Here is a 26,565-nt window from a genome sequence, read left to right as displayed (position 1 = left end):
CACGGCAGGTTCACTGGCCAGCTTTTTTCTTTTCACCAAGCGCTGTCACAGCGCTTGGTGAAAAGAAGTTGAATAGGCAACACGTGGTGAATATCTCCAATACTAAGAGGAGGGCGTCGAATCGGAGCGGGAACCGAACCGTTATTTTTAGCCGAACCGGAACTGAACTGAACCGAAATCTTCGCCGCCATCTTGGAACTGAACCGGAACTGAACCGTAAAAAATTATAAAGGAAACCGATTCAAAATGGTTCAAGGTAATTTCGTTTAGCTTCTTTGTTAGTATCAATAAATCCATATTTGGGAATAAAAAATTGGCAGCTGAATCTCTATGTATTGATAAGAACGTCATAAACAAAATTGCAATGTAAGAAAAATTGTGGGTTTTCGTGGCGCTTTTGTATTGGCACCATGATGAACCTATGTGTCACGTGGTCACGTGACGTCATGGTGTCAAAACATGCTGTCAAGTAATGTCACGTCACGTGACCCCGTGCGTCACGTGGCTTACTGCGCCATGACATCACGACTCCGCACCGAGAGTCACGTGACACCATGACTTGCGCGATTTTCATGACCCCAAACCGAGTGCTCGGGTTTATGCCAATCAGCATCACCAAACTTCCGGGTAATGGCTCGTGTTCAACTGAAGATGATAATAGGGCCCAGACTTGTACGTAGTTCAGCTACTCTACTCAAGTTACTGTAGTTTAACTAGTTTTCTGAGTAGTTTAAAAACTTTCAATTACATATTTATTTCGGTAATTAGTAGTTTACTTTAATTACTTTTTTTGAGTAACTTCTACTCATGTTGCAAATTACTTTAGAATTTTTGGGGTTGTTTGGCCTATCAAAAAACCTTCCTGCACAAAGGAGATAAGATGTTAGAAGATCAGCTGATATTTGCAAAGGGGGGGAAGCATGTGGCCTAGGAAGGGTGGGGGGGGAAGTGGTTTGGAGAGTCCAACCCCCCCCCCCCCCCCCCCCCTTCCCACTGCACCAACACTGCTACGAGGCGCGGGGAAAAAACAATCACGACGCAAAAGAGGCCGAGTAAATGCGGGATTAGCGCCGAAGACTGGCGTTTCTCTGTGTCCCCAAGCTCAAGGAGACTTGACCCATTTGAAGATAGGGCTGGTCCCCACCTCTCCCCAAAGTAGAAACTCTTGCCCACTGCATCCTCACTCAAAAGAGGCAAAAAAAATGTAGCACCTGCTCTGAAACTCATCTGATGCTCCCGTAGTTTGTGCTGTACTCGAACAATCGCGTGCTAAAGGGCAACGCGAAGATTACCTTTTTTGCGTTGCCTTTCCTCCCGAAACTGAACATATGCAGATCTTCAAAGATTTATACATCGTTCGGGAAACCTGTAGTATTTCTCCCAACGTTCTTATATAAAAAAAAAATAATAAACACGCAGTGTTGGGAGTACTCTATGTATATGGCACTTAAAGTACTATTGTTTAGGAAAAAAAAATACTTTACGTGAAGTAAATTCTTTAAACATGTACTTGTATTTTCCGAGGAAAGTGAAACTCCCGACTCAATGTACATTCCCCGAATTCGAAAACAAGAAATAACGGTACCGTCGTGTGAAAACGCGCTCTTTCGAGACGTCATCTGGTCTTTTCTCTGAGTGAAGGAATGGCGGCTGTAAGACCGATGGAAATAAGTGCCTTATAAGTTGATTACGTCAAATAGCTCGTCAGCGAGAGTAAAACAACTACTCTGCGGCCTTATACAATATTTGCTGCCATTTCCGTAAAAAACTGATGCACCTGCGATTACCCCTGGAGCAAAGCATACCAGTTAAAAAAACCTGTATAGGGAATGAAAGGTCATCATGAAAGAAGTGCTTGTACTTTACCTTGAAATATATTGTATTTATATACGTTACTTCAAGTACATTGACCCCGGTGTACTTACTACTTTACTTGAAGTACATAAGCTCTCATTTACCTGGTACTTTACTTCAAGTACTTTTTAGATGTCCTTTACGCAACGCTGTAAACAAGCAAACACTGTCTTAAAAATCAAGCTCAGACAGTGCTAAACCTCACAGGACAGATGACACATTCGCAGTATATTACTGACCAAACAAACAAGAAAGTACAAAACAATCAGGCAAGCAGAACCAGCTATTAAAGCATTTCTGTGAAAAAAAACAAAAACAAGCCGATTCATATTTGGCTAGCATAATTTCGCTAACGGATCAAAACCTCGGTACTTTCTCGTTACCATAAAAGAAATATCTAAAAGTAACTTCAAAAGTAATTCGCTACTTTTTGTGGTAATTAGTAATTTTCTCAGTTACTTTCTTTTTGAGTAATTTCTACTCTACTCAATTTACTTTTGACGTGCATACTCAGTAACTTAACTTAATTACTTTTTTTGAGCAACTTGTACATGTCAGCCCAACTCTAAAAAAATCTGAAGCTCCCAGCCCATGCTCTCTGCTTTCCCAACCCCTGCGCATGACAATTATGAACACTAACGGTATAGAATTAGCGTCGGATCACTTGACCGCTTGTTCTAATTGCGAATTGAGGAGGGAAAAGCTGTTCACTTCCTTTATTTTTTCTGCGTCTGCCATTGCGCGGAGGGGAAAATTAATAGATGTTTTTGCAAGCTGCAGCGTCAAGGATTACTTCCTAGCAATATTTACTGAAATTACAAACAATGTAGCACAACCCATTTTATATTATTGAAGCACCCAAACATGTTTTCGCAGCTGAACTGCCTCAGGAAGGTGTTTCCGAGAACAGAAGTATTGAAAAAACTAAATATGGACGTATTCATCCGACGTTACATAGAACTACAAGTGTTTACGGAAGGGATATCCAAAAATAAAGATTCTATAGCCCGTCGTAACTCAAGAAGGTAGGGCGAGAGAAAGGAAGGCTGGGGAGGAGGAAGCAGACGGAACGCTGGAGAGAGGAGGAGATTTCCTCCTCTTCTCTCCAGAGTTCTGTCTGCTTCTTACTCCCCAGCTTTCCTTTCCTATCGCCCTACCTCCTTGACCGGTAACTTACTCCAGTGACCTCAGAGAACAGCCGAACGTTGGCAACCGCTCTAAGTCTCACAACAGCGTCGTTCTCAAGTTCTTCCCCAAGTTTCGACCTCCTCTGTATTTTGTTTAAACTTCACTGTTGAATGCAAAATAAAAGCAAGGGAGGGTTATTGTTAACAAGTGACAAATATAATTGTGGTATTAAAACGATCAAACGGAGGAGGCAGTCCCTCAGGAATAGAAAGTATTCTTTAAAGGAGAAACGAAAAATTAAAAACAAAAACAAAGAAGGGACGGGAGAGGGGGGGGGGGGGTAGTTTTAAAAGCATACTGTGTCGTAAAGCAAGTAAAGCAAAGCCGAAGACAGCTAGCTTTCTGTCTACCCACTAGTCATTGTACCCGCGCGCTCTCGTCTCTTCTTCCACAGTCTGTGCCCGTATATTAATTAATATTTAATGTCGCATGTCGTTCACAGCCCAAAAAGAAGAGAAAATGAGCAAAGCGACATTTCAAGTATCGGGGTCAGTCCATTATAAACAAAAATGACCGAAGAGAAAACGTGACCAGAGGTGACAAAGCTCTGCGTTCCTCAAACGCGCGCTCGGGAACGAGCGAATTCGCCATGAGTCACGACGACGAGCTTTCAATTTATGTGTCAACTTATCGAAGGCCTGAAGGAAGGTCCCCGGCTAACCTATCCGTTCTTCTGCGATCAACACCAACCAACCTCTTTTTAGTTCCCAGTTCCCTTTAGGAGAGAGCTCGTCACTCGATACGATACTGTGCGCTGCTTTCCTTGAGTAGCGTTACAATCAGCATGCATGACAAAGCATTTTGAAGAAGCGCACGGTGTCCAAGGTCAGTCTGCTTCTACGCCGCCATGTTCTTTCAAAAAAGTGCATCGTCATGCCAGTCGGCGCGGCGAAGATCACTGTTTCTTGTAAACGAAATGTGCTTCAGCAAGTGTTGGGAGTGGTCAAAAATAAGCCTACGTTGTTTACGCTAACCCCATGGTAAAAGCTTAAAAGCTGCACGGCGACATGGTGTCGTCGTGTAGAAGCGGCGCGATGCCGTGTTGCCTCTTACGGGCTTTACTAGCCTCGCCGGTAAAGTCCACAAAGGGGTGAAAGTACTTCTGTGTGCTTATTTAGCTCATTTATTTGTCGATTTTCAAACGACGGCTTAAATATTCTACCGTCTTCCAGGAGCTAGCAGATTACATTGTCGGTAGTATCCCCATCCCTTCTCTCCTCGAAGGTCATCCCCGACATTCGGAGGGAATTCTCCGAGGTGCCGTCCTGCCCCTACTCCAGCCGCGACGAAATCCTCTCTTTCGCCATCGCCGCCGACTTTCGCCGCCGTGTCGTTATTACCAATGCCACAAAGGGAAGCCCAAAAGAACAGAAAGCCGCAGGGCGAGCCCTGTCGTTCCCATTCCCAGATGGATAGCCTTCTTGATGGCCGTGCCCATTAGTGTGTACCTTCGAATGCGGGCAACTTGACTAAACCTTTTGTTAATTCTTGGGGAAAAAAGAGGCAGCAGGGGAAGAAAGAGAGACGAAAGTATTCGCCGCTCCGTGAGAAGTAACGTGACTCGCACGCTGAGACCGTTCATGAGCCGAAGCCGACGTTCTTTTCGCGTTTCGAGCGTCCTCAAGGCGTTTGTACGGGCGTCTTGCGATAGGCCAGCAGCAGTGTTGTAGGCTGCCGGCACGTGAAGAAGTCAGCTGAAAAGCAAATATTCTCCGGCTCGAACAATCGCGCGCTTATTCGAGGGGCATGGGAAAATCAAGGTGGTCCGGCAATTTCTGTTTGCCGTAAGAAAAAAAAAAAAAAAAAACAACGGTATCTCCAAAGCGTCCAACTTCAGTGAGCAACCCTTCGAGATAATGTATGAACTTTCCAAATGTCGACGGCGAATCCCGCGGACGCCCGCGGACGCGCCGGTAGACGTCATACCGTATTTACTCGAGTAATAGCCGCGCTATTTATGAAGAAGGCCCTCGCGTCTACTTTCCCATAGAACACATATACAGCCAATCATCGCGTTGTGCATAAATAACATAGCGAATAACCGGATCGAGAACACGATTCTCCATACAAATGCAATCCTCACAGATGGTATCTTCGTACGAAGACGTTATCTCTGTCCTCTAAACAGCTGGAATCATGGTGTCGATCGCGGTGATTGGCACTCTGCGTCCTCCGCGGAAAAGCGAACCCTCAGGTTTTCTGCATAAAGAGTGCGGCTATTACTCGAGCAAATACGGTATATACATTTTCTAAAGTTTCTTTGTATCCAAGAGCTCGTGGAGAATCCATGTGTGAGAGAGAGAGAGACAGAAAGGGAGTTAGAGAAACTAAAACATGTAGTGGAGAGTTAAAAAGCATTAAAACGCCATCGGCTACTCAATAAATTGAAAGTGAGAAGGAATAAAACTGAGAGTACGATTATATAAGATGTAAGAAGAGATGAAAAGTGAAGGAAGGGAGGAAGTGGCCGAGTGGGCTAACGCGTCTCAGCTCGGAGCGTGGAGCGAAAGCTTGCGCTGGGAACCTCCTGGGTTCGATCCCCGCCCGTTTCGATCTGGATGAGTTTCGTACCGGCACGCGTTCGTGTGATCACTACTGCGTGATGCACGTTAAGAATCCCAGGTTAGCGGTTGTACCGCACTGGCTAAATTTCTCATCTACAGCTAAGAGACCGATTACCCGTTGAGGCGCATCTCCATCAAGGCTGTATAAACATAAAGAGCAAGCCATTTTTTTTTTTTTAAGTGAAGGAGTTGAGGAACATGTGACACGCTCACAGCGCCACAGAAACTGGAAGCACAGGGGCACAAAACATGGCAAAATCATTTCTAAAGAGCGCAACAATATTTTTTTAGCACAGTTGATAGCGTGTGCATTCATTTTTTTTTTTAATTCAGTTGACACTGTGAAAACTGTTGTATTCACAGTGATCACATGGAGCATGGTGAGCGGGATCTTTGTGTAGGTGAATACTACGTCGCTCACAACGGCAATTGTGAAGACTGTTATATTCACATACACAAATATCCTGTACATTATACGCACTTCCACTGTTTACAAATCCACGGCCCAGCGCGTGAGCTCCACAGCCCAACAGGTGAATATGCCTAGCTTCGGAAAAATAGCAAATCACACGCCATACGCACAAACGCGGGCACCGGCTAAAACCCTTTTCTGGAATGGTCTAGACAGTGACGCGCGAGACCAAAAAGCGTCGCTCTGGTCGGATTTCCACTATTGACCAAACCACGGGCATTAGAGCATCTTCAGGGTGTCAACTTCAGCGCGATTTCCTTCCATAGGATAGCCGCCAGAACAGAACTAAAATGTCAGCTAACTGCCCTTCCAACAAGCACCAAATCTCGACTCGTTCCCTGATCCTAGCTTGACAGGTGATATGCTCTGGGTTTCCTGTAAATCAAGGGCCATTTGGGCTAAATAGTTGAGTTCCCTTATGCCAAAATAATTGCGATGGTAAGCATTAAAAGAAATAATAGAACCCCACACGAAAGACGACACAAACCGAAAGAGTCTCATTTGTGTTTTCCTAGTTGGTTTCCCTTTGTCCCATTTTCTTTTAAATTATATTTTCTTGCTCCGCAATACGTGACATGGAGAAGCTTGCGCGACGTTGATCCAATGAGCGAAGCGGTCTGTTTAACGTATTGAGCTCCTTTCTTTTTTTTTTTTTTTTTTTGGAGCGGATTACGTCGGTAACGATAGGTCAGTAAGACAGAATCCGCACATTGCGATTCGATACGCATGCAGCGAAACTCGGATAGAATTGCGAAATATTAGCAGTATCTACTGATCAAGACCCGAGGCCGGACATTTCTCAAGACCTTTGATGCGCAATCGTAACGTACTCGGCTGGACTCGCAAGCCATTCAAGAGGCGGTAAAATTTCGGCCGGTAATTGCCTTTTAAACCTTCTACCTCGTTGCGAGCACGAGTGTTCTGCGGACGCACATCCCAGCTTTGACCCTGCTATTTGGGGTCTTCCCATTTCCTCCGAACACGTTCAGTTTTCTCTCGCCACCTGCACATTCTCCCACCACACGTGCGAGCGAAGGCCATATAAATGGATTCGGCAGAACCGTTTCCAATCCTGCGGTCTGTAACGGGAGAAGAACACTCACGTGACATTTTTTTCCGTTACAAAAGTGCGTTACAGGAAGTGGCTAGAAGCCCGCCGTATTCTGCATCAAGAAGGAAGGAAAACCGCTAACACGGGCTAGCGCAGTCTGCCTGCAATCGAAGCTTTGGTAAAGACGCCACACTAAAAAGAGCTCGTGAGTCACTTTCCCACACAACATTCGGAGAGCCAATCACCGCAGCTTACGGAGGCAGCTCAGCCAATGACGATACCGTAACATATGTTTAGACCAAAAACGCAGTCTGAGTTGTTACATTAAGAAATGCAAAACGTCACGCTTGCATTGCTTAATGTCACAACTCAGACTGCGTTTCTTGGTCTAAACACATGTTTCGGTATCGTCATTCGCTAAGCTGACTCCGTAAGTTGCGGTGATTGGCTCTCCGAATGTTGTGCGGGAAAGGAGACGCACGAGCTTTTTTTTTAGAGTACACTCTTCAGGGTTATTTGAGACTTTCTATATACACTTCAATCTGATTGGACTGCATTATGAACAAATCCCGAGCGTCTGCTTTCCCGCGCAACACGCAGAGTCAATCACTGGGAGTTACGGATTAGCTTACGGACCCAGGATCTGGGCCGGCATTCCAAGCACGTCAACGTCATGCTCAGACGCCCAGAGCAGCTCGCTGTTTTGAGTCACGTTCTGTGACTCGTTCTTCGCGAGTCACCGCCCACAAATCGCATTGATTGGCTCTCCATGTGCTGCACGAGTACGCACTTCTTTCGTTTATAAATAGGTCGGGTTAGAGTCAAGTAACCTTTATTGAAAAAAAAAATATATAACAACACACCAAAGAAAAAACATTCTGGTCGGTTGCGAAACCCGTTCCCAAGCGGAGCTCAGAGACTTGTTCAAACCACCATTTGTCTTAAGTTGAGGTCAGACTGTAATGAGAATGGTGGTTGGAAAAAAGACCCTAAGATCCGCTTCTCGTTTTTCTTTTTTCATTACCAGTCGGAAGTAATATTATCGAACCGAGAAATATTTGCTTCGTATGGTCGAGACCCAGCTGAATTGTACTGAAGCAATATGCATATGCATGCAGACGTTGAAAAAAGTTCGTATTTTTGCACTACTGCGTGAACACCCACGTCAGCAACAGAGGTAGAAACTGCACGCACGCTAATGGATTGTATAAAGGGAACAAAGATTTCAGGCAAGGTGTCTCAAAATGACGTGAATATAAAGAAAAAGCGGGTGCGAGCGTTAAAATCTTATTTTCCTGTGGAAAATTACCCATACATTTACTGTGCATCCCACAAAAATATTACGTAAAAAGCGTTTGGAGCAAGTATTCATTTCACTTTTTACTTTTTGAGTAATCCCTTTCAGCACTAAAGGGAATTCCAGTTACCGCAAAATCAACTGCATTAATCTTTCAAAGTTATTATTATTATTTTTTTTACGTCGGACTAAAAGTGGATACTTTGAAGGTCACAAATCTGGCACACCAAAAAAAGAATAAAAACACTAGATATATGCCGATGAGGAACTTCTTACCCGAAAATACAGTAATAATCTTACGTGTGGTCAATCAGTCATGTTCGGTGGATGTTTATCTGCATCTCTTTTAGTCATTGAATTCGGCATTAATTGGCGTTTGTGCTTTGTAGGAACTGTTGTCGAACCGTTATCGGAATTTAAAGCTAAAATGTTTTTATGCATTACACGTTCAAATGGCGACTGGGTCTGAAATGTTCTGACTGCCAGTCGTAAAGCAACTGTTCAACTGCAAGTGGAAATCGACTTAAGGTAGAGCGTGCAAATGAAGCATTCGTCATCACGTACAGTTCGCTCTCAAACTCAGGACAGTCGCTAATATAATCGCCAGTCTAATTTAGCTTCCAGCCAATGGACCTTTTCCAAATGCCGACGGCACCAGGCGGTGGCTGCACGAACTAAAAATCGAGGAAGTGACCCACCTGCGCTACCAATCGATAATGGGAGCTACGCTACCAGTTAAAGAGATAAGATAATCCGCCAACCAAAAATTGAAATAGTAGCGACCCTACGTTTCGAAACCGTTCGTTTCTTCTTCAGGGGGATGAACGAAGGACAGCAGCTTCTTCTTCTTCTAGATGTTGAGCGACTTCTTTTTCTTTTTCATTGGTCTTAGTAGGCTGGTCGTGCCGTGCGCAGTCTGCCCAACCAGAGAGAATTCTCTCAAACATGTTTACGCTACCAGTTGCTTCGCACTCTGAGCTGCGCCGCGTGCCCAACGCGACTTTAAAGAGAGAAATCCGTAGCGTCCACCCAAACGTCGTGATTTTCTTTCCGTCCACTTTCTTTTTTTCTGTAACACAATTATATATATGCTGCAATTACGTGTTCTACTCGTCGATCTACAGCCTCATTCCGAATTTCCTCGATTTTTCGTTCCGACTTCCACCCGGCCCTCTTGGCATCAAGCGCTCGCGCGTGCGCAGAACGCTTCTCGGAAAAGGTCCATTACAACTAGATCAATACTTGTTCAATACGTGTTCACAGATAAATATTAGTCTTAGTAACCTAGCCACTATCAAATGCGAAAAAAATGATGAGCCATTCCACTCTGCGAAGGTGATGACCAGCGAAGCTGTTCAGCACACGACGCAGACGTGACACACAATTTTGAGCTAAGGTACGAACACATGCATCGTCTTGATCGGTGATCACCGTGACGAACGGTACGCACACACCGAGGACTATCGCCGCCCCGAGGAGCCGGAGGAAACTTGACACGGGCGACGGGACCGCCACCCGGCGGAAGGAAAGAAAACTAAGCACGCAAGCGCTTGGAACGACGACAAAGAGAGGGCGGTGCGCTTCCCTCCTCCTTCTCTCCTCCTGCCGCTGAATATGCTCATGGGCGATATGTGGCACGAAGTCATGACGTCATTTTCCCCGCTAAATTTAGCAAGGAAACCGTATTGGTGTTGAGGTCACGTGACGTCGATTTCCCCGCTAAATTTAGAGGGGGAAATCGACGTCACGTGACACGAAGTCATGAGTTCATTTCTGTTGCCGCACACGAAAAATCCATGGGACCTTAGCCATTAACAGCTTCGCTGTAAACAAAATTAAACGGTGGCTTAGCTCGGCTATGCCAGGATATACGTAGCGTGAGCTTATGCGCACAAAATGAGAGGCGCTATCAAGCGGCTCCGGTGCAGCGTCAGACTTGGCTACTGCGCAACGGAGGCGCACAGCTGAGCACGCGGCGGCGCCAATGCGTCTGCCGCGGCTATGACGTCACTCCTCTGGAATGCGCAGACCGGCGAGGCGCCCGCGGTGGCGGCTGAGCGCGCGGCGGCGGCGGCTCCGGCGCGGCAGCTCTGCGCCGTGTGACGTCACTGCTCCTCGCGCATGCGCAGCACGGCTCTTTGGGAGCCACGCGAAACTGCTGAACCTCGGCCAGTGTAGCTCACGCTACAAAAACGATATTGTTGTGTCTCAGTTCCCACCTCCTCCGAGGCCCGAGAGAGCCTTTCGGGTGCATACATGAATATACTATATATAGTAAACAAAATCGTCATACAAAGATTTTTTTTTTCTGCGGTACATCCCGCTGCAATCGTTTATGTACCGAGACCCCTAACAGCAACTTCCGACGAGAATACCACGGGTAGTCACCATGGTCACATGATCCCTTACTCCAGCCAATGGGGATGATCGAGGCGCTACCCGCGAGGGAGCTTTGTGACAACATTCTACCGGATGGCCGCCAAATTTCCAGTGGCATGATGTCCGCAAAATCGGCAAAATTTAGCAGGTCGGATGTCGCCCGCCAAATTTAACGGACGGTGGTCACGTGATCACCGTCATGCTGACGACGTCACTTCCGTGTCGCTTCTTTTTTTCTGTCGGTGTTTGCCTAAGCATCCCCTACGAATATACATTTAAATGTAGCCTATACGCAGCTCCGTGAAGACGTCGCGAAAATCTGTCAACGACGTGGTGGAACGGGCGCCGCAGGTGGAAAAGCCCTCTTCTCACTAACAGAGAGATCTCTTAAGCCCGGGTCACACCGCTTATACATCATACAAAAGGCAGTCTGCAAACAGATTCGAGCGCGGGTCACCACGAGACCCGTGCTTCGAATGCCGCACGGCAACGAGGAAAAACTTGGCAGGCGGCATACGAACCACGGATATTGCGGTGACTCATGTTTGCACTGCAGACCGCATTTTGTATGATGTATGAGCAGTGTGACATTCCGGCTTTAGGCAACACAATGCACAGCGCCACGGCAACTTGCAGCCGAACGTTTTCGAACGTCAGTCCTCCCCTTGTTCTGGAAGAAGCTTAACCCAGAGTTTTCTCTCCAGGCCACTTTCAAACCAAACAATTTGGCCTTTCTCGGTTAATGTCGAATCATAATATTACAAGCAGCGGGTGTTTTTTTTTTTTTTTTTTTTTTTCGGCATCCGTCGGTTAATACTGAGGAATTCGAACCCTATAGGCATATATTATAGGGGTGCGCGAATATTGATTCGAATCGAATACAACGTGAAAGTTCGTCTTCTCTTTGCGACCCACGTACGTTATTTTTTTTTCCTCGAGATGCGCCCATGTCCTCTTGTTTCCCCCGACCTCGAACAATGACCGCGCACGATTGGCTGCCTCGTCATCGCACGCGCGCTCCCCGCGCCCTTTCTATGCTGCCCTTTGATTGGCGCGCACCTCCGGGCATTCCGATGGTCCAAAGACGCATTTTGGAACACTTGCTCGCCGCATAGCACTGCGCCCTATCCTTAATCTTTATTTTGCGCAAAAGGGGCGAACACAGGAGGCGTGGGCGGCTGGCAGCTTTCACTCCTTCACAAACCTTCGATGTGCACGGGAAAGCCACGACCGCTGTTTGATTTAACGGTGTACAAGTTATAGAGATGATACTGCGATATTCGATTCGAACAGCTATTCCCACACCCCTAAATTATATTGCCAAAACACCACCCATAGTAAAAAAAGAAAACGGGCAGGATTGTATCCATGCACGCCGAAAAAAATAAAATAATAACAGGCTAATTTCTGAGCGAAGCACGGCGTCATCGCCGCGTTCCGCTATTGCATGCAAAAATACACTTAGCCCGCCTCATAGCTGACGGTCCGTCGACGGGTCCATTTTCTCTCGCCGCGAAGAACGCAACAGAACGCCCCTTTCGAATTGAGCTTGACGAATTGAGTAGTGTCACGCACGCCCGCTCCGCGCCTCCTCTGTAGCCCAGGCCTTCGTCCCCTGTCGTGCTGCAGCCGCGCCGCACGTTTTTCGCGGCATGCTTTATTGCTACCGCTCACCACTTGCCGACCTTAGAACGATAAAAGAAAAAAGGAAAGAGAATAGGCGCATGAAAGGAGGCAACCTTCTGACGCAGTACTTGGCGGCAAACGCAGTGCCGCTTATGTGTTTTTTTTTTTTTTTTCAGCACCGTGACTTTGGCAAATTTGAAGCGCCCCATAAGCTTGATCGCTACAACTCGTTCAGTTTCAATTTTCTCGTTTATATATATATATATATATATATATATATATATATATATATATATATATATATATATATATATATATATATATATATATATATATATATATATATATATATATATATATATATATTACCAGCTTGCTGTATCTCCACCCCCGAACGTGCCGTCACAAATTTGAACGCGTCACTCCGGCACTTTTCAAATTCTCTGCGAATCTCTGCGCACCACCCTGCTTGGTTGGAATACCTTATCCCAGAAAAGGAAGCCAATACACCGTTGCTTCTCTGTTCTCTCTCGCTCTCTCTCAAAAAAAAAAACCTATTTTTTTTTAATACTTGTTTTTTTTGTTGCACTGACCCGGCTATTCGTCGACGCAGGCAGCGATCTTTGCGGCGGCCACAAGGTCGCTGCCAAACTCCGGGCTGCCGGGAAATCCCGAGACCCGGCGAGTTGAATTCTCCGAGCCCGCACGCTAGTTCGGAGACAGCCCACGTGCGGCGCGGCGCCTCCGTGCCGGCGATGATTCTAGAATGACCCAGTGGCCCGAGCAATTACCCCCTCTCATTTGCATAAGCCTACAAGAAACCTGGACGGCCGTTGACCGCCTCCTTCGCCCCCAAGTCGAGGAAATCTGTTCAAAATGTAGCGTCCGGCTCCGGCTTTAATTAAACTAGCTTCCGCTGCTTTGAGAACTGGAACGCTGCACCGGTAAACATTTTAAACGTGACGGGAAAAAATTGCAGAGAGTAAACGGTTTTTGGCTCAAAGGGGGCCTCTTTCTCACGCTTGCAGACGACGTGCGTCCGGATGTTACGCTCACGCGCTTCATAAAACACCGAACTGCCCAGCCTATACTGAGTATTCACTGGCGGCCATACACCCTAAAAAATGTTTGTGCGTCTACTTTCACGCACAACGCTCGGAGAACCAATGACCGTAACTTACGGAGGCGGCTCAGCGAATGGCAATGCCGAAACACATGTTTAGACCAAAAACGCAGTCTGAGTTGTGACATTAAGCAATGCAAAACGTCACGCTAGCATTGCTTAATGTCACAACTCAGACTGCGTTTTTTGGTCTAAACATATGTTTCCGCATTGTCATTCGTTGAGCTGCCTCCGTTAGTTGCGGTGATTGGCTCTCTGAGTGGTTTGCAGGAAAACAGACTCACGGGCTTTTTTTAGAGTGTAGCTGTGTGTGCGAATGCTGAGCGCGTGCTGACGGCAAGCTCCTACAGTTTTTTTTTTTTTTTTTGCAGCATGCACATTCCGCACCATCAACATTACCGGTCTTGACAACCTATTAATATGGGTTGTCAAGATTTTAAATTGGACGGCGCAAGCCGCCGTCCAATTTAAAAGGCTCACCACATGCTTACATCCATCTATCAATCCAGACTAGAGTAAAAGAAAAAAATCCTCAATATGTTGCTAATTTTAACATTACAAATTAATTATTACCCAGATAACTGACCAGGCATAAATCAAAGCGCACACGAACTTCGGCAGATTAACGAGGGACAGAAGAAGACTAATGAGAATTCTAGGTCTGATGATGAAAACATGCAAGTTATGAAACAGATCACAGTTAAACAGACATGAAACAAGAGACTACGAGTAGTAATGCTTGTGATGACAATGTACAACAAATACTATGGCGAGAGAACCCGCGTTTTGATGCAGATTTTCGTGAATTATTTCTTATACCTTCGCTTGCGCTTTTAAAGCGCGTCCCGGCACCGCTCTTTTGGTTTTTTTTTTTTTTTTTTTATATACGGATTTATTTGTGCGTTTCGCGGGCCGCGGGCCGGGCGTCAACTGAAAGACCGCGATCGGGCCGGACGGAGCGCTTCCGTGGGCCGAGGTTGGGGGACTCCTGCTTTAAACGGATGAACAAGAAATGTTGAATGGTTCACATAAGGCTCACACGCTCATAGGTTACGTAGCCACCATCGCAGTCGGGAGCGTTCAGCGTCTCCTTCTTCTTCGTCGTGTGATTATGATGCTTCTTTATTGATTTAAAAACCGAGAGGTTAGTGCCGACTTCGGCGGCCATGTTTGATGGCGAAAACCCGCGAGATACGTTAGTGGCGCCCGGAAAATCATCCGCTTATTTTAAGGTGGGACTTAAGGTTAGACTGGATTTAGAGGAAGTTGCCGCGGAGCCTTCAACGACAAGAGAAGTAAGCCTGGCTGCTGACTGTTGCGGGGTGGTGTGTCATAACGGGATGAAAGTTTGAAATGGTGACATACAAAACGACTGGTCACCCGAAGTAACAATGTAACACGCGCCTCAGAAACTAGCCCACCCCCCCCCCTTTTTTTTTTCTTCTTTAATAATAAAAAAAAAAACTGATTTTGGAGAGAAAATGCAATTCTAAGGTGATCCGGTTATTGCATCGCACTCTAAAAAAAAAACGTGCCAACTAGCACCTTTTAGGGTTCTTTCGCTTGTCCAATGGGCGGCACCCTTAAAGGTGCAGAAAAGAACCCACAAAAAGGGTTCTTTCTAATGAACCCTATTTCGGGGTTCTTTTCGGATCGTTTATTGGTTCTTCCTAATGAACCCTATTTTTGGTTCTTTTCAGAACGCTTCTGGGTTCTATATAGCGAACCCTATTTCGGGGTTCTTCTAGGATCCTTTTTGGGTTCTTCCTAATCAACCCTATTTCGGGTTCTTTCCCGAACCCTTTTTGGTGCTCTTGATGGACCCCATTTCGGGTTCTTCCCGGAACCCTTTCTGGTGCTCTTAATCAACCCTATTTCGGGTTCTTTCTAGAACCGTTTTTGGTGCTCTTAATAAACCCTATTTCAGGGTTCTTCTCGTATCGTTTATTGGTTCTTCTAAATTAACCCTATTTGGGTTCTTTCCAGAACCCTTTTTCGTGCTCTTAATGAACCTTGTTTCGAGATTATTTACGGATTCTTCTTTGGTTTTTCGTTATGAACCCTATTTCATGTTTTATTTGGAACCCTTCTTGGTTCTTTTAATAAATCCTGAGTTCTTTAGATTATGTTAGCGTTATTTTAGTAAACCATATTTTGTACTTCAAACCCTCTTTTATGACAAATCTTTTTTTTTTTTTCACATTCCTAGTTAGTTTTTAGTAAATCGTATGTTTTATTTCTTGCTCCACAAGGTGTATTTTTTTATACCAACCAAAGTCTTTAGATTCTTCATTAATCGCTAGCACTGGGCCTTTTTGGCAGGTTGACAAACATCAGTCTGGCCAGCGTCAACACAATTCATTCCGGTACGTAATTAACTAGGCGATAGGCAGAAAAGTAAAGATCATGTGTATTCATATACTTTATTGAGGTCGCCAAAATTGATTGTTCTGTTCGCAGTAAAGAAAACTAACAAAATTTGAAACAGTTTTAAGACGAGACGGGTATTACTGCCAGCAATGTGCACACAGCTTCTACTGTCGTTCTGATGCAGCTCACTGTGGGGACACCGTCCAAAGAGATGTCATATTTATTTTCCTGGAGATGGATTAGTGGCATCAGTGTCCGGACGTCCTACAACAAGAAGGCAAGAATATAAACACATGTTTTTCCTCTGCATAATTATGCTGCGAGTTCCTCATTCACGACGCTTTCAGATCGATTATAATTGTATAGGTTTCACTAAGCATTTTATTTCTCGTTTAGCCTTACGCTCTAAAACATACCCGCAGATCTGATTTCTTTTAAAACAATTAGTGGGTCAGTCAGTGCGATCTATAGAGCGCGACCAGCGGATGACGAAGCCTGAAAAGAGGGCTTTGCTCGTAAACGTTTTCTGCGCGGAGCACCTCAACTATCACGTGACTTAATATGATCCTCATTAAAAAATGAGCGCGCTCTGCTTCTCTCTCCTTTTGCTCCAGACGCTTTGTAGTCGATGGTCAAGACGACCATGTAGCAAGAAACGGCTCGTTACTATCAGCCTCGTGTGTCAGCCCCCTTCGCTACAACACTGTGTAAAAGCGAAAAATGGCACGCAGCATCAAGTGTTCCCTTTCCAACCAAGAAGTAGTAAAGGAAGAAAATCGGAAGTCAATGAGTTACAATATATGTACAGTACAGACGTGAAACCAGGCCCAACGTGCCACCGCATTTTCTCTGTTCTTAAAAATGCCCGTGCGTCCACTTCCCCTGAGAATACTCGAGGGGCCGATCAATGCAATCTATACGAAGAAAACTCGGCCAATGGAGAAGCTGAAAATTTGTTTCGAGTTAAAAATGAAGTCTAACATGACACTGAGCATGAAGCCAGCACGTGGAACGTCATGCTCAGTGACATCTCTCGCTTCATTCGTATGTCTAAACATCCTTTGGCCTTTTTATTCGCCGAGCTCTCTTTGTGAATTGGTGTGATTGGCTTCTCGAGTGTTCTGAGGGAAAGTAGATGCACAGGAATTTTAAGCATGTTTTAAGAAACGTTGGTTCCACCCATTATTAATCCTTCTTGCCCTATAGTCAGTAACAGGTTAAAAAAAATCTACGAGCTGGAGAGAAGGAAGCGGACAGAATCTTGTAGGGGAGAGGAGAAACCTTCTCTCCATTCCAAGCGTCCGTCGGCTTTCTTCTTTTAGATTTTTCTTAACCTGCCATTGACTTTGGTCGCTTATATTTCCTTTAAATTATTTTCAGAAAATAAAGCGAGGATCTGTTTTATATTACTAGCTCGTATATTGAAAATATAACCCTGACAAGCTTGCATTATCATCTGTGACAATGCACTATACTCGGAGGTGACTTGGGCAACTTTTTTTTGGCAATGTGGTCGAAGTTAAAAGCGCCCGCGCATCTTGAGCGCCAATCAAGGCTATGCACACGCACTCCTCACTTCAGAAACGCCACAGAAAGTTGTTTCCGAGTATAAGTTAACCCTATCTTAAACGAATGGCGCCGATAAGCGGTCATGAGTTCGTAATGAGGTAATAAGTTAACCCAGCATATTTATGGTGGACGAAGGTAAACCTCTGCGTCGTCGCAGTCTGAAACTTGTGATAGATTACAAAAACACCCACTAAAGTATACCTTCAAGCAGCTCTTCGAGGTTCAGAGTGTCGTTTTTTTTTTCCTCTGAGGAACACCAGTGTAGAAGCTGTAAATGCCTCCATCTTGGTTCTCATGTCCTCCGGATGTCTTTGCCGAACGGCAGTTTAACTTCTTGTAGTAACTGAAAAATAAACAACGAATGGAGAGTGTTGCTGGTTTACAAAAGTACATTTATGCGCTATAGATTTGTACATACGGATTGCTTACACACACAAAAACACACACACACATATATATATACAGGTTTTTGTTTAAAGCTTAACAGATTTGTTTAAAAGAAACCTTGAAAGCTACACTTATGCCGCTTGTGGAGGTGAGTTATACGGCCAGGGGGACAGATTATAGGGGGATAATCGTAACGATCAGTCGGCTAATTAATTAAATTTCCTTAATTAACTTTTTAATTGACGAAAATAGACATATGGTTCCAATTAGAAACTTCCTCAGCGAGTTTGAGCGCGTGAGAACCGTAGTATTGTACTAAAGTTACAACTCGTGGAGCAGGTACAAGGCTGGGGCTACATAAGAGACGGAAAAATCGCGCGGGGCGCCTTATCGCAACCGCTAGCTTTGTACCTGCTCCACGAGTGGTAAATTTAGTGCACTACTACGCTTCCCACGCGCTCAAAGTCTTTTTGAAAATTACTGATTTAGTGGTTTTCGATGACGCTGAGCAAGTTTCTAATTGAAGCCATGTGTATATTTTCATTAATTAAAACGTTAATTAACGAATCTCAGTTAATTAGCCGACTGATCGTTACAATTAGCCCCCTATAATATGTCCCCCTGGCCGTATAACTCACCTCCACGAGCGGCAAAAGTGTAACTTTCACGGCTTTTTTTAAACAAATCTGTTAAGCTAAAAAAAAAGAAAACATATATGTATATATATTAACTAAATGACCACTTCCTGTGACTATAGTGGAGTAGGGCTGGGCGTCAATTGAATAATTTCGATTTATGTTTTCTTTTATATTGATTAGTTAATCAATTTATAGGTCGCGCTGATCTCCGGGCATGATATTGTATCTCAGAAAAGGCCTAGAACAACCGAGTTTTTCTTTGACAAGTTTTTACTGCGTCTTATAATGGGTACTACATAGCAACTTGTCATTGTGCCTCATACAGAAGTAAGGTACGGCAAACATTTAAAATAAAGTATCTGTACATATTTGTACGATAACAAGTTCAAATAGCAACTTGCCATTGTGCCTCATACACAAGGAAAGCATGTCAAACATTTAAAATAAAATTTTCGTACGTTATTATTTAAATTTCATAACCACTCTAGATAATAATCATATAAAACACTTAAGTAGCCATGAGAGACAATTGTGTTATAAACAAACAAAAAGAATTAAATGACTATTCTCCTACTTGTTTTGTTTACAAGACTTTTCGTAACTCTAAATTCAACCAATATGCCGATAAAACTCACGTGATTGAGAGTAAAACAATAGTTACTTAATCGGAATGTTAATTCAATGCCTAGCATTATTACGAGGTAAAATTATATCATTTAGCACGTATCAAAAGCCCTTGTCTCATTCACAGGCAATAAAACGGGTAGTAAGAAACTTTTGAAGTCCTGATGACCTGTAAAAATCTCGAAACTTTAAGACTAAATATAAAGAAGACAATATTCAATTACCATTCCGGGAATCGTCATTGCCGGAAATTCCTCAAGGACTGTGAGGACTCCAGCCTCGCTGAATATCAATTCTTGGCAAGACTGAAACGTCCGCATCATGCGGTCTTGTATCAGGTCGACGTTCAGGGGCACTTTAGTTATCTCTTCTTTCATGAGCAAGACATGACGGCGAACGCTCACGGCGCCTTCAGATTTGTCAGTATCAACGAATCCCTAAAACAAAAACAATTTCTTACGTTTATGCGCCGTTTACGCATGTACGCTATTGACATAATAGTTGCAGCACTGCATAAAAGACCAAATAAAACAATTATTTTTATCAAACATACATCCACATTTGTGCAAACACAAAATGCACAAAAAGTTCGCGCCTGTCGATTACCGCACACCACTCCGAGAGCCAATCGTTGCAACCTGCGAAGTCCGCTCAGCGAATGACGACGCGGAATATACGTTTAGACCAAGAAATGCAGTCTGCGCTGTCACATTAAGCAATGCAAGCGGGACGTTTTGCATTGCTTAATGTAACAGCGCAGACTGCATCCTTGGGTCTAACCAAATGTTCGGCATCGTCATTAGTTGAGCGGTGCCGTAAACTGCAGTGATTGGCTCTCGAAGTGTCATGTCCCTGGCCGGTCAGAAAACAGAAACGTTTACAGCACTATTTGCTCGCGTTTATTGGGGCCATAAATACGGATACATTAGCTAATTAAAGCCCGGTAGCATAAGTTTTTACATTTACGAAGAGATATCATTGCTCATTTTATTCGCGCTGTAAATTCGAAGTTCTGTTCTTCAGATCTTTCTGGCGGAAAGCTTGAACTCGGTATTTTGTCATATTATATAAAATCGGTATTGTAGTAATGGGGTCAGTGTTCGCTTCAAAAACGTTTTTCTCTTGTGTAGTTCAACATGCGAGACTGTCAAAATGATATTTTTTTTTTTTTTGCAACGTGCTTGTTTGGACATTGCAAGCCAAAATAGCAAAAAACAAATTTCAAACGACAAGCAGCTTAATTAATAAGAGGCCGCCCCCTGTCCTACTTATTATGCCTATGCATCAAACACTTTCTTGCCATATTGAGCGCTACTGTACTTATAGCAATTTTTAAGGGAAATTACGAACATTGTCTGCTTAAGAAAAAGTTTTACCTTGAAATGATGAACAGGCCGATTGCACTCCAATCGTCCGCTGACGTCCACGCTCACGTCCGCTGACATGTTGCAAGTGATGACTAAAAGGAAAGGAAGGAAGGTACTTCCTTCTAGAGCTTCAAACCCAAAGGGAGAGGAGGTCAAACATTGTTCTGATCCACCACTCGGACGAGCGAGTGCTGGCACTCCCTCGAGCAACGAAGCTAGATCCTGTTGGCTCTAGTGACCTTCAGCGATCCATCCCTGTTCACCGCTAAGCTGACAGCGTGGTGGGAGCTACGTGCTTGCCGAACCAATTAGTCGCCTGGTTTTTATCACCTCACACCTTTCTCTGCGGTTGTGATCACGTGGTGCAAGACAGAAGGTTCACTGGTCAAACAAGCATGACGATTCCACCGAACTGTCAGCCTGGTGGTGAGCGGATTAGCCCCCAAAACATCGCTTTTGAATACATTATGGCTTATCTTCTGGGGTGCCGTTCAGCTGTCCGAACCATGGTTCTCTGGCGAAGATAATATGCACATGTCATCGCTTTTCCGTCCCTGTCTGCCAGGAAACACGGCGATCAGATCATCAAGCACGTCCGTCAACCGCCGGTAAAATTGTTGGCAGTTCACTCTCTTGCCCAAAAGAAACACAATATAAACAAGAGCGAAATTATCGATTCGGTGTGACACCTTCCGTCAACGGAAACAAGCAACAAATTGTGTTGAGCAACGCGTGTTGGTCTATTTGGTGGCTGAGCGACTTCTGTGACGGCAATACGACAACGCACCTAGATTCGATGATTCAGTGTCCAGTCAGTGACGTGTTTTGTATAGGAAGTTACCAAAATAGAGGCCTGGAAAACAAGATTGAATGATAATCGAGCCTATTTTGGAACTGGAAAGAGAAGTGATAATAAAGCAATTAGACAGAGCGAATAGATGTCGTTGACAAATAATTTTTATTCCAATTAGAGCGACCTTCAAACCGTCAATTGCCATTTTTTGAACAAATATTAGCTCAGTTAAGCGCCATGTCACGCAAATCCTTGGGCGTGCAGTCGGCGCTTACCCCTTTTACACTAGAAATGGGAATCAAATACACAGAACCAGCTCGAGAACCAGAAAAATGGCCCCGGACAAAATGTTCGAATAGTAAACGCGGTCGAAATGGTCCAAATAAATTTTGTCGTATTTTTTCTCGCTCCTTATTTTTATTAGCTTTAATTGTCACAATCCCAACATATAAAAAGATAAATATTCGCATAATGCAATACATTTTTTTGTGAAATAAACGTTTCATTACACAAAGAAACTAGTTGTAAATGTGTGCTACGTATGGCTTCACTCAAAACGTCTTCTTGTAGCTCTGTTGAACTAACGAGGGAACTCCTTTAAAGTAAAACATTAAGTTCACAAAATGAAACTGTACCGCATCAATTTAAAGCTTCGAGCGGGAGATCAGAGAGAGTTGTATCAAGCAGTAAAATAGATTGTTGGGCTAGTTGGTTGATCGGCATAATGAAAAAGAGTGCAAAATAAACGGTACAAAGTCGAAGGAAAGCCCACACGAGACAGGTGCCTGCCCCGTGTGTGTGTTTCTCCAACATTGTCGCGTCTATATTAAGCTTCTTTTTTTATAGTCTCTACAAAACTTGCATTATCAGAGCATTGAATGTACTTAATAGAACTTCAGAGTAGCACCTTATTAAAAGATGAGCGTCTAAAAATCATTTGGGAACATTCTCTCTGGGATTGCACTTGGGACCATTTTGTCCGGGTCCGTTTTGTCCAGGGCCATTTCGTCCGAGGCCATTTTGTTCTTCATCCTACCACGCCATATTGCCCGCGAAAACTATGAGAACAGCAACGAACACGTTTCTGTTTTTTTTTTTCCTCGTGCGATCCCATTTTCCTAACTTTTGGTGGGCGACCTCAAAGTAGCGAGCGGAATTCACCGGCGGACGGAGCACTCATTTTTTACACTGCGTTATTACTCATACATTTGAACGCACAACATATCGAAGTTTAGTTTTGTTTCACTCAAAACGCACTTATAGAATATGCCTATCGGATTATTTCGGGGTATCCTTCTAGACATAACTGCTCCTTGAAATCGAGAAACCACCATTTACAGGCTGATTTATTTCTGAAGCTAAAGATGACCGCAACACATCACTTTAACCTTCCGCGCAGCAGTATTTTTGATGCCACTCGCGGATGGGTCCCAACTCTATTTTGCGGCTTGGCGCGTGCAGCGAAACAATCAGAGGCTATGATTATAATGCAATTAAATGCAACGGGGCAAGCGAGCTGGACAAGAATGATGAAAATTAATCCCTGGAGAAAGGGAACAAGGGGGACAAACGAGAAACACAAATCTCTTTCTCCAAGGATTAATTTTCATCAATCAGAGGCGCCGTATTGGGAGACGGGCTGTGTTGTGACCACAAGCTAAAACAACTGCATTCTATACTAAAAAAAAAAAAAATGTTTTTCCCTGTTTTATTCATTTTTCATTCATACGCGCAGTTATACGTATATTGTTTAAACACGAAAGGAAGTTAAAAATTGCTCTTGTTACTAAAAAAACACGACGCCGCTTAATCACCATATCACTCATTCATCAAAACACGCACTTTTTTGTGTGTGTTGCTCATTGATCGAAGTTTTGCACCTTCAAAAATTTGTATGCAGTTTTTTTTTTTTTGCGGAAATCAAATACACATTCGATTTCCGCAGGTACAGATTTCTTCAAATAAACTTTAATTCAATGACCTGTTTGGTTTATACAAATGAGTACCAAAGAGTAGCTTTATACTAACATTTCTTACTAAAGAAAACACGGCGAGCAGTTACGTTCGCAAACGAACGCCAGTGTTCAGACCGCTGAAGCAGGTGGCCCGGGAGTCAAAGGCATCGAAGCCTGTTTCATCTGTGGACGGAGGCGAAGATTATCTCGGCCTCAAATTGCACCGACTTGGTAAATAACTACGACATTCCACCTCTCTGAGCTTTCAAGGACTTGACAGCTCACACGGGCAGCTTTGTTTCCACAGAATGACACACCCAATTTCTCGCGTGCAAAGCCTTTCGAGCCTGGTCATTGTGTCCCTCTATCCGGTAGAAGACTTAAGTGACCTTCTTTTTCCAAAGATCGCTTTATCTCTTTCCTGGCTGCAACAAGAACCCTTTTAACTCTTTCCAGGCCGGACACTAGCTCTGCATTTCTTTTTTTTTATTTTGCGAGGGGTGCTTTTGGTTGAGAAAGCACGCTTCATAGGGATCTTCCCCGAAATCGGTTCTTTTTTAGCGAAAAGAACCCTTTTTGGATCATTTGGCTCCTTTTTTTCTGAGAGTGCGGCTTCAAGGGTTTTAGCGCTAACCAATTTCAGAATACAAAAAAGCAAAGAACAGTACATACTTCGCTGTTTTATGCGCGTACACCTCGTCAGCACAAGAGGAGTCGTTCTTCACGGGCGTATATCTTTTGCTTTCGAACTGCTAAGAGTCTTTAAAATTCAGTTCTACGTTAACTTACACGGACGAAATTGAATGTGAAAATGGAAAGATAAACCATAGCCGATAAGTTGTATCGTTCTGTTTGGCATAGCCAATAATTTGTATTTTTTTTTTGTTTGTTTGATACTCATTAAGCGACGTCCAACCATCTGCTCCCGTAAATATGAAAGGTACTCACCATGACAAGACTGACGAGGAGCGTTAAAGTGATGGGTACCACAAACCTGAAAGACACAAAACAGTGTATATGAGCAAAGATTCGCCCTGCACAAGACATCCGAGTGGCACACGATAAACAGGGATCGTATCGACATGTCGACTCTTCAATACTCCGCCAGTTCATGCATCCGGACCTAAATATCGCTCCACTGGCCCTTGGGCCCCGGGGGAAATGCTATGAGCGCTGCGAAAGCATGAGCTTTTACAGCGCGTCTCGATACGTCTGCACTCGCGCAGTGGGACCAGCTATTTGAAAGGTACGACCGAGCTCGTGCTCACGCTCACATAGCCCGCGTCGGTAGGGGAATAAACAGAATATCAAACACATTCGGAAGCAATTGTGAGTTGGACGGAAAACGACTGAAACGCCGAGGGTCTTGCTCGGGTTGACGTTTTTGTCCGGCATTCTCGACTGTCCCTCTCGTTTTGTACGGCGCGCATACGTCACACGAGTTCCCCTTGACTCAGGCAAGGAAACAGCCCGCTTCATCGTCTTTTTCTCGGCTTCTCTGAAGAGAAAACCCTCCGCACACTCCTTCCGAAACCGGAGGGAGTAGACTCCGTTGTCTCTGCGATGATCCCGCGGGCAGTGCGCCAACCAGCCGCCACATTTCGGCTCGGCAGACTCAAACAGGGTCGCGTCTTGTGCAAACTCCGGTGGCGAAGCTGTGCCGCTTCGAGCTGTCGCATGCACGGCGGTGTTTGCTCCCGCGGTCTCACTCCTTATGATCGAAATTTACGGATTCTTTGTCTTACTCTAGACGACGCCTTGTAGTCAAACAACTGGACGGTCCATCAGCCTCTCCCGATTGACGATTAGAAGAAGTTTATGGTCCGCCAGGTCGTCTCCCAATAGAGCCGCGTCGCGTAAATTATTGGCTGTATACGCTGTAGTTATACCGCGTTTGGCGAATGAAGCTAAAAAAAGGTACTGAAGCATCGGCGTCTGCTTCAGAGCCAAATAACTTCATGTTCCCTTTCTCCGTTTCCGTTTCTCTCGTCGTTCATCTGGTGTAGCGGGCTTTCTATTCTTCTTCTTAGATCTCATGATTACCGGTGGGACATGGCGCATTGGACAATAGGCAGTTGTTGCAGATCGTTTTTCTCCTCCACTACGGTGTCCGCGAAGAAAACGCCGCAGCTGCGCATGCGCGCCGCCAGCCTTGTCTGCATAGTTCAACGTCTTGTGGCGGATTACGGACCGCTATCCGGGTGCTTAGCGGGCTGCGGAAACGGTCTACTACAACTCCCCAATGTTTACCAATCTTCGAGATCCCTCTAACCAGTTAGTTCCTGCAGATACGTTATGACCTGCTAACGTACTCCGGACGCGCAGTTAGGTAATTAATTTATGTGTAGACGCAGATTATATTGACTTTCTTCGTTGATAGCTAATATTCTTTGCATCCAACATTTGCAACGCGAACACGAAAAAAAAAAAAAAAAAAAGTTAAACCCTCTTACTTTTTGAAAACGGGAAGACGACGATTTTCCAAACCTCCTTTCAAAACTATTTGAATGCACAAAAACGAGGTACACAAATGTATAGACAATCGTGAAAGGATCTAGATAATTATTGTAAAAATAACCAGCTCAAATGGTATCTAAATCATCCTTGCACGTAGGAAGTCTGCTTAATTCGGAAATGTTTGTCCATCTTTTCCATTTCTTGTTGTTGTTGAGAACAAATTATACAACTCACGAAGTTTCCCTATCTTGAGATTTGCGGGGAAAATTAGAACCACACTGGTCCAAGAAGTTGAGTTTCGGAAATAAGACCTAATTTCTACCTAACTTCCTTCCTACCTACCTACCTTCCCCCTCCCCCCCCCCCCCCCCAACCACACACACACGCACGCACGCACACACACACACACACAAACAAACACAAACACACACACACACACGCACGCACGCACGCACACATCCTCTTCCTAATCGTGCGAAATATGAAGGCCGAAAACGATTAATACTGCTAAGTCACATGATGAGTCTGTAGCGGCACTCGGGACAGGAGATGCCTGAGATCCGCAAGAAGGCATGAGTACGTAAATTTCAAGCCGGCAAAAACGCACGCCGGAACGAAAACCACAGAACGTACGTGTAAACGGTCTCTAATACCCTTGCTACACTACAGAGGGACGAAGAAGACCAAATGCTGATTCGAAGGCCGTGCCTCTCAGTGTCAAACACGAGCGTTCAGTGCAGACATTGGTCTTGAGCGTCGGATAATGACGACATAGAATTCCAGAGGAATAGGTCCATGTGACCTCTTCTGATCCTTTAAGGTTCTCACTCCAATCGTTGCTTGGAACACCC

The 26,565-nt window shown here is 44.5% G+C and overlaps 1 protein-coding gene across 1 annotated transcript in view; it reads right to left on the bottom strand.

The window, feature by feature from the left end:
- The window catches only part of LOC8032817 (fibroblast growth factor 17), a 158,138-nt gene that overhangs the window by 86,666 nt on the left and 44,907 nt on the right, over positions 1-26,565 (bottom strand). The window contains exon 2 of the mRNA XM_040205849.3: positions 24,206-24,251. Coding sequence (XP_040061783.1) covers positions 24,206-24,251 — 46 coding nt within the window. The remainder of the gene's footprint in view (positions 1-24,205; positions 24,252-26,565) is intronic.

This window comes from Ixodes scapularis, unplaced genomic scaffold (assembly GCF_016920785.2).
Source record: "Ixodes scapularis isolate PalLabHiFi unplaced genomic scaffold, ASM1692078v2 PGA_scaffold9__187_contigs__length_104089568, whole genome shotgun sequence".
Classification (NCBI taxonomy): domain Eukaryota; kingdom Metazoa; phylum Arthropoda; class Arachnida; order Ixodida; family Ixodidae; genus Ixodes; species Ixodes scapularis.
The sequence above is the reverse complement of the archived record's forward strand: the minus strand, read 5'-3'. Positions and strand labels throughout refer to the sequence as shown.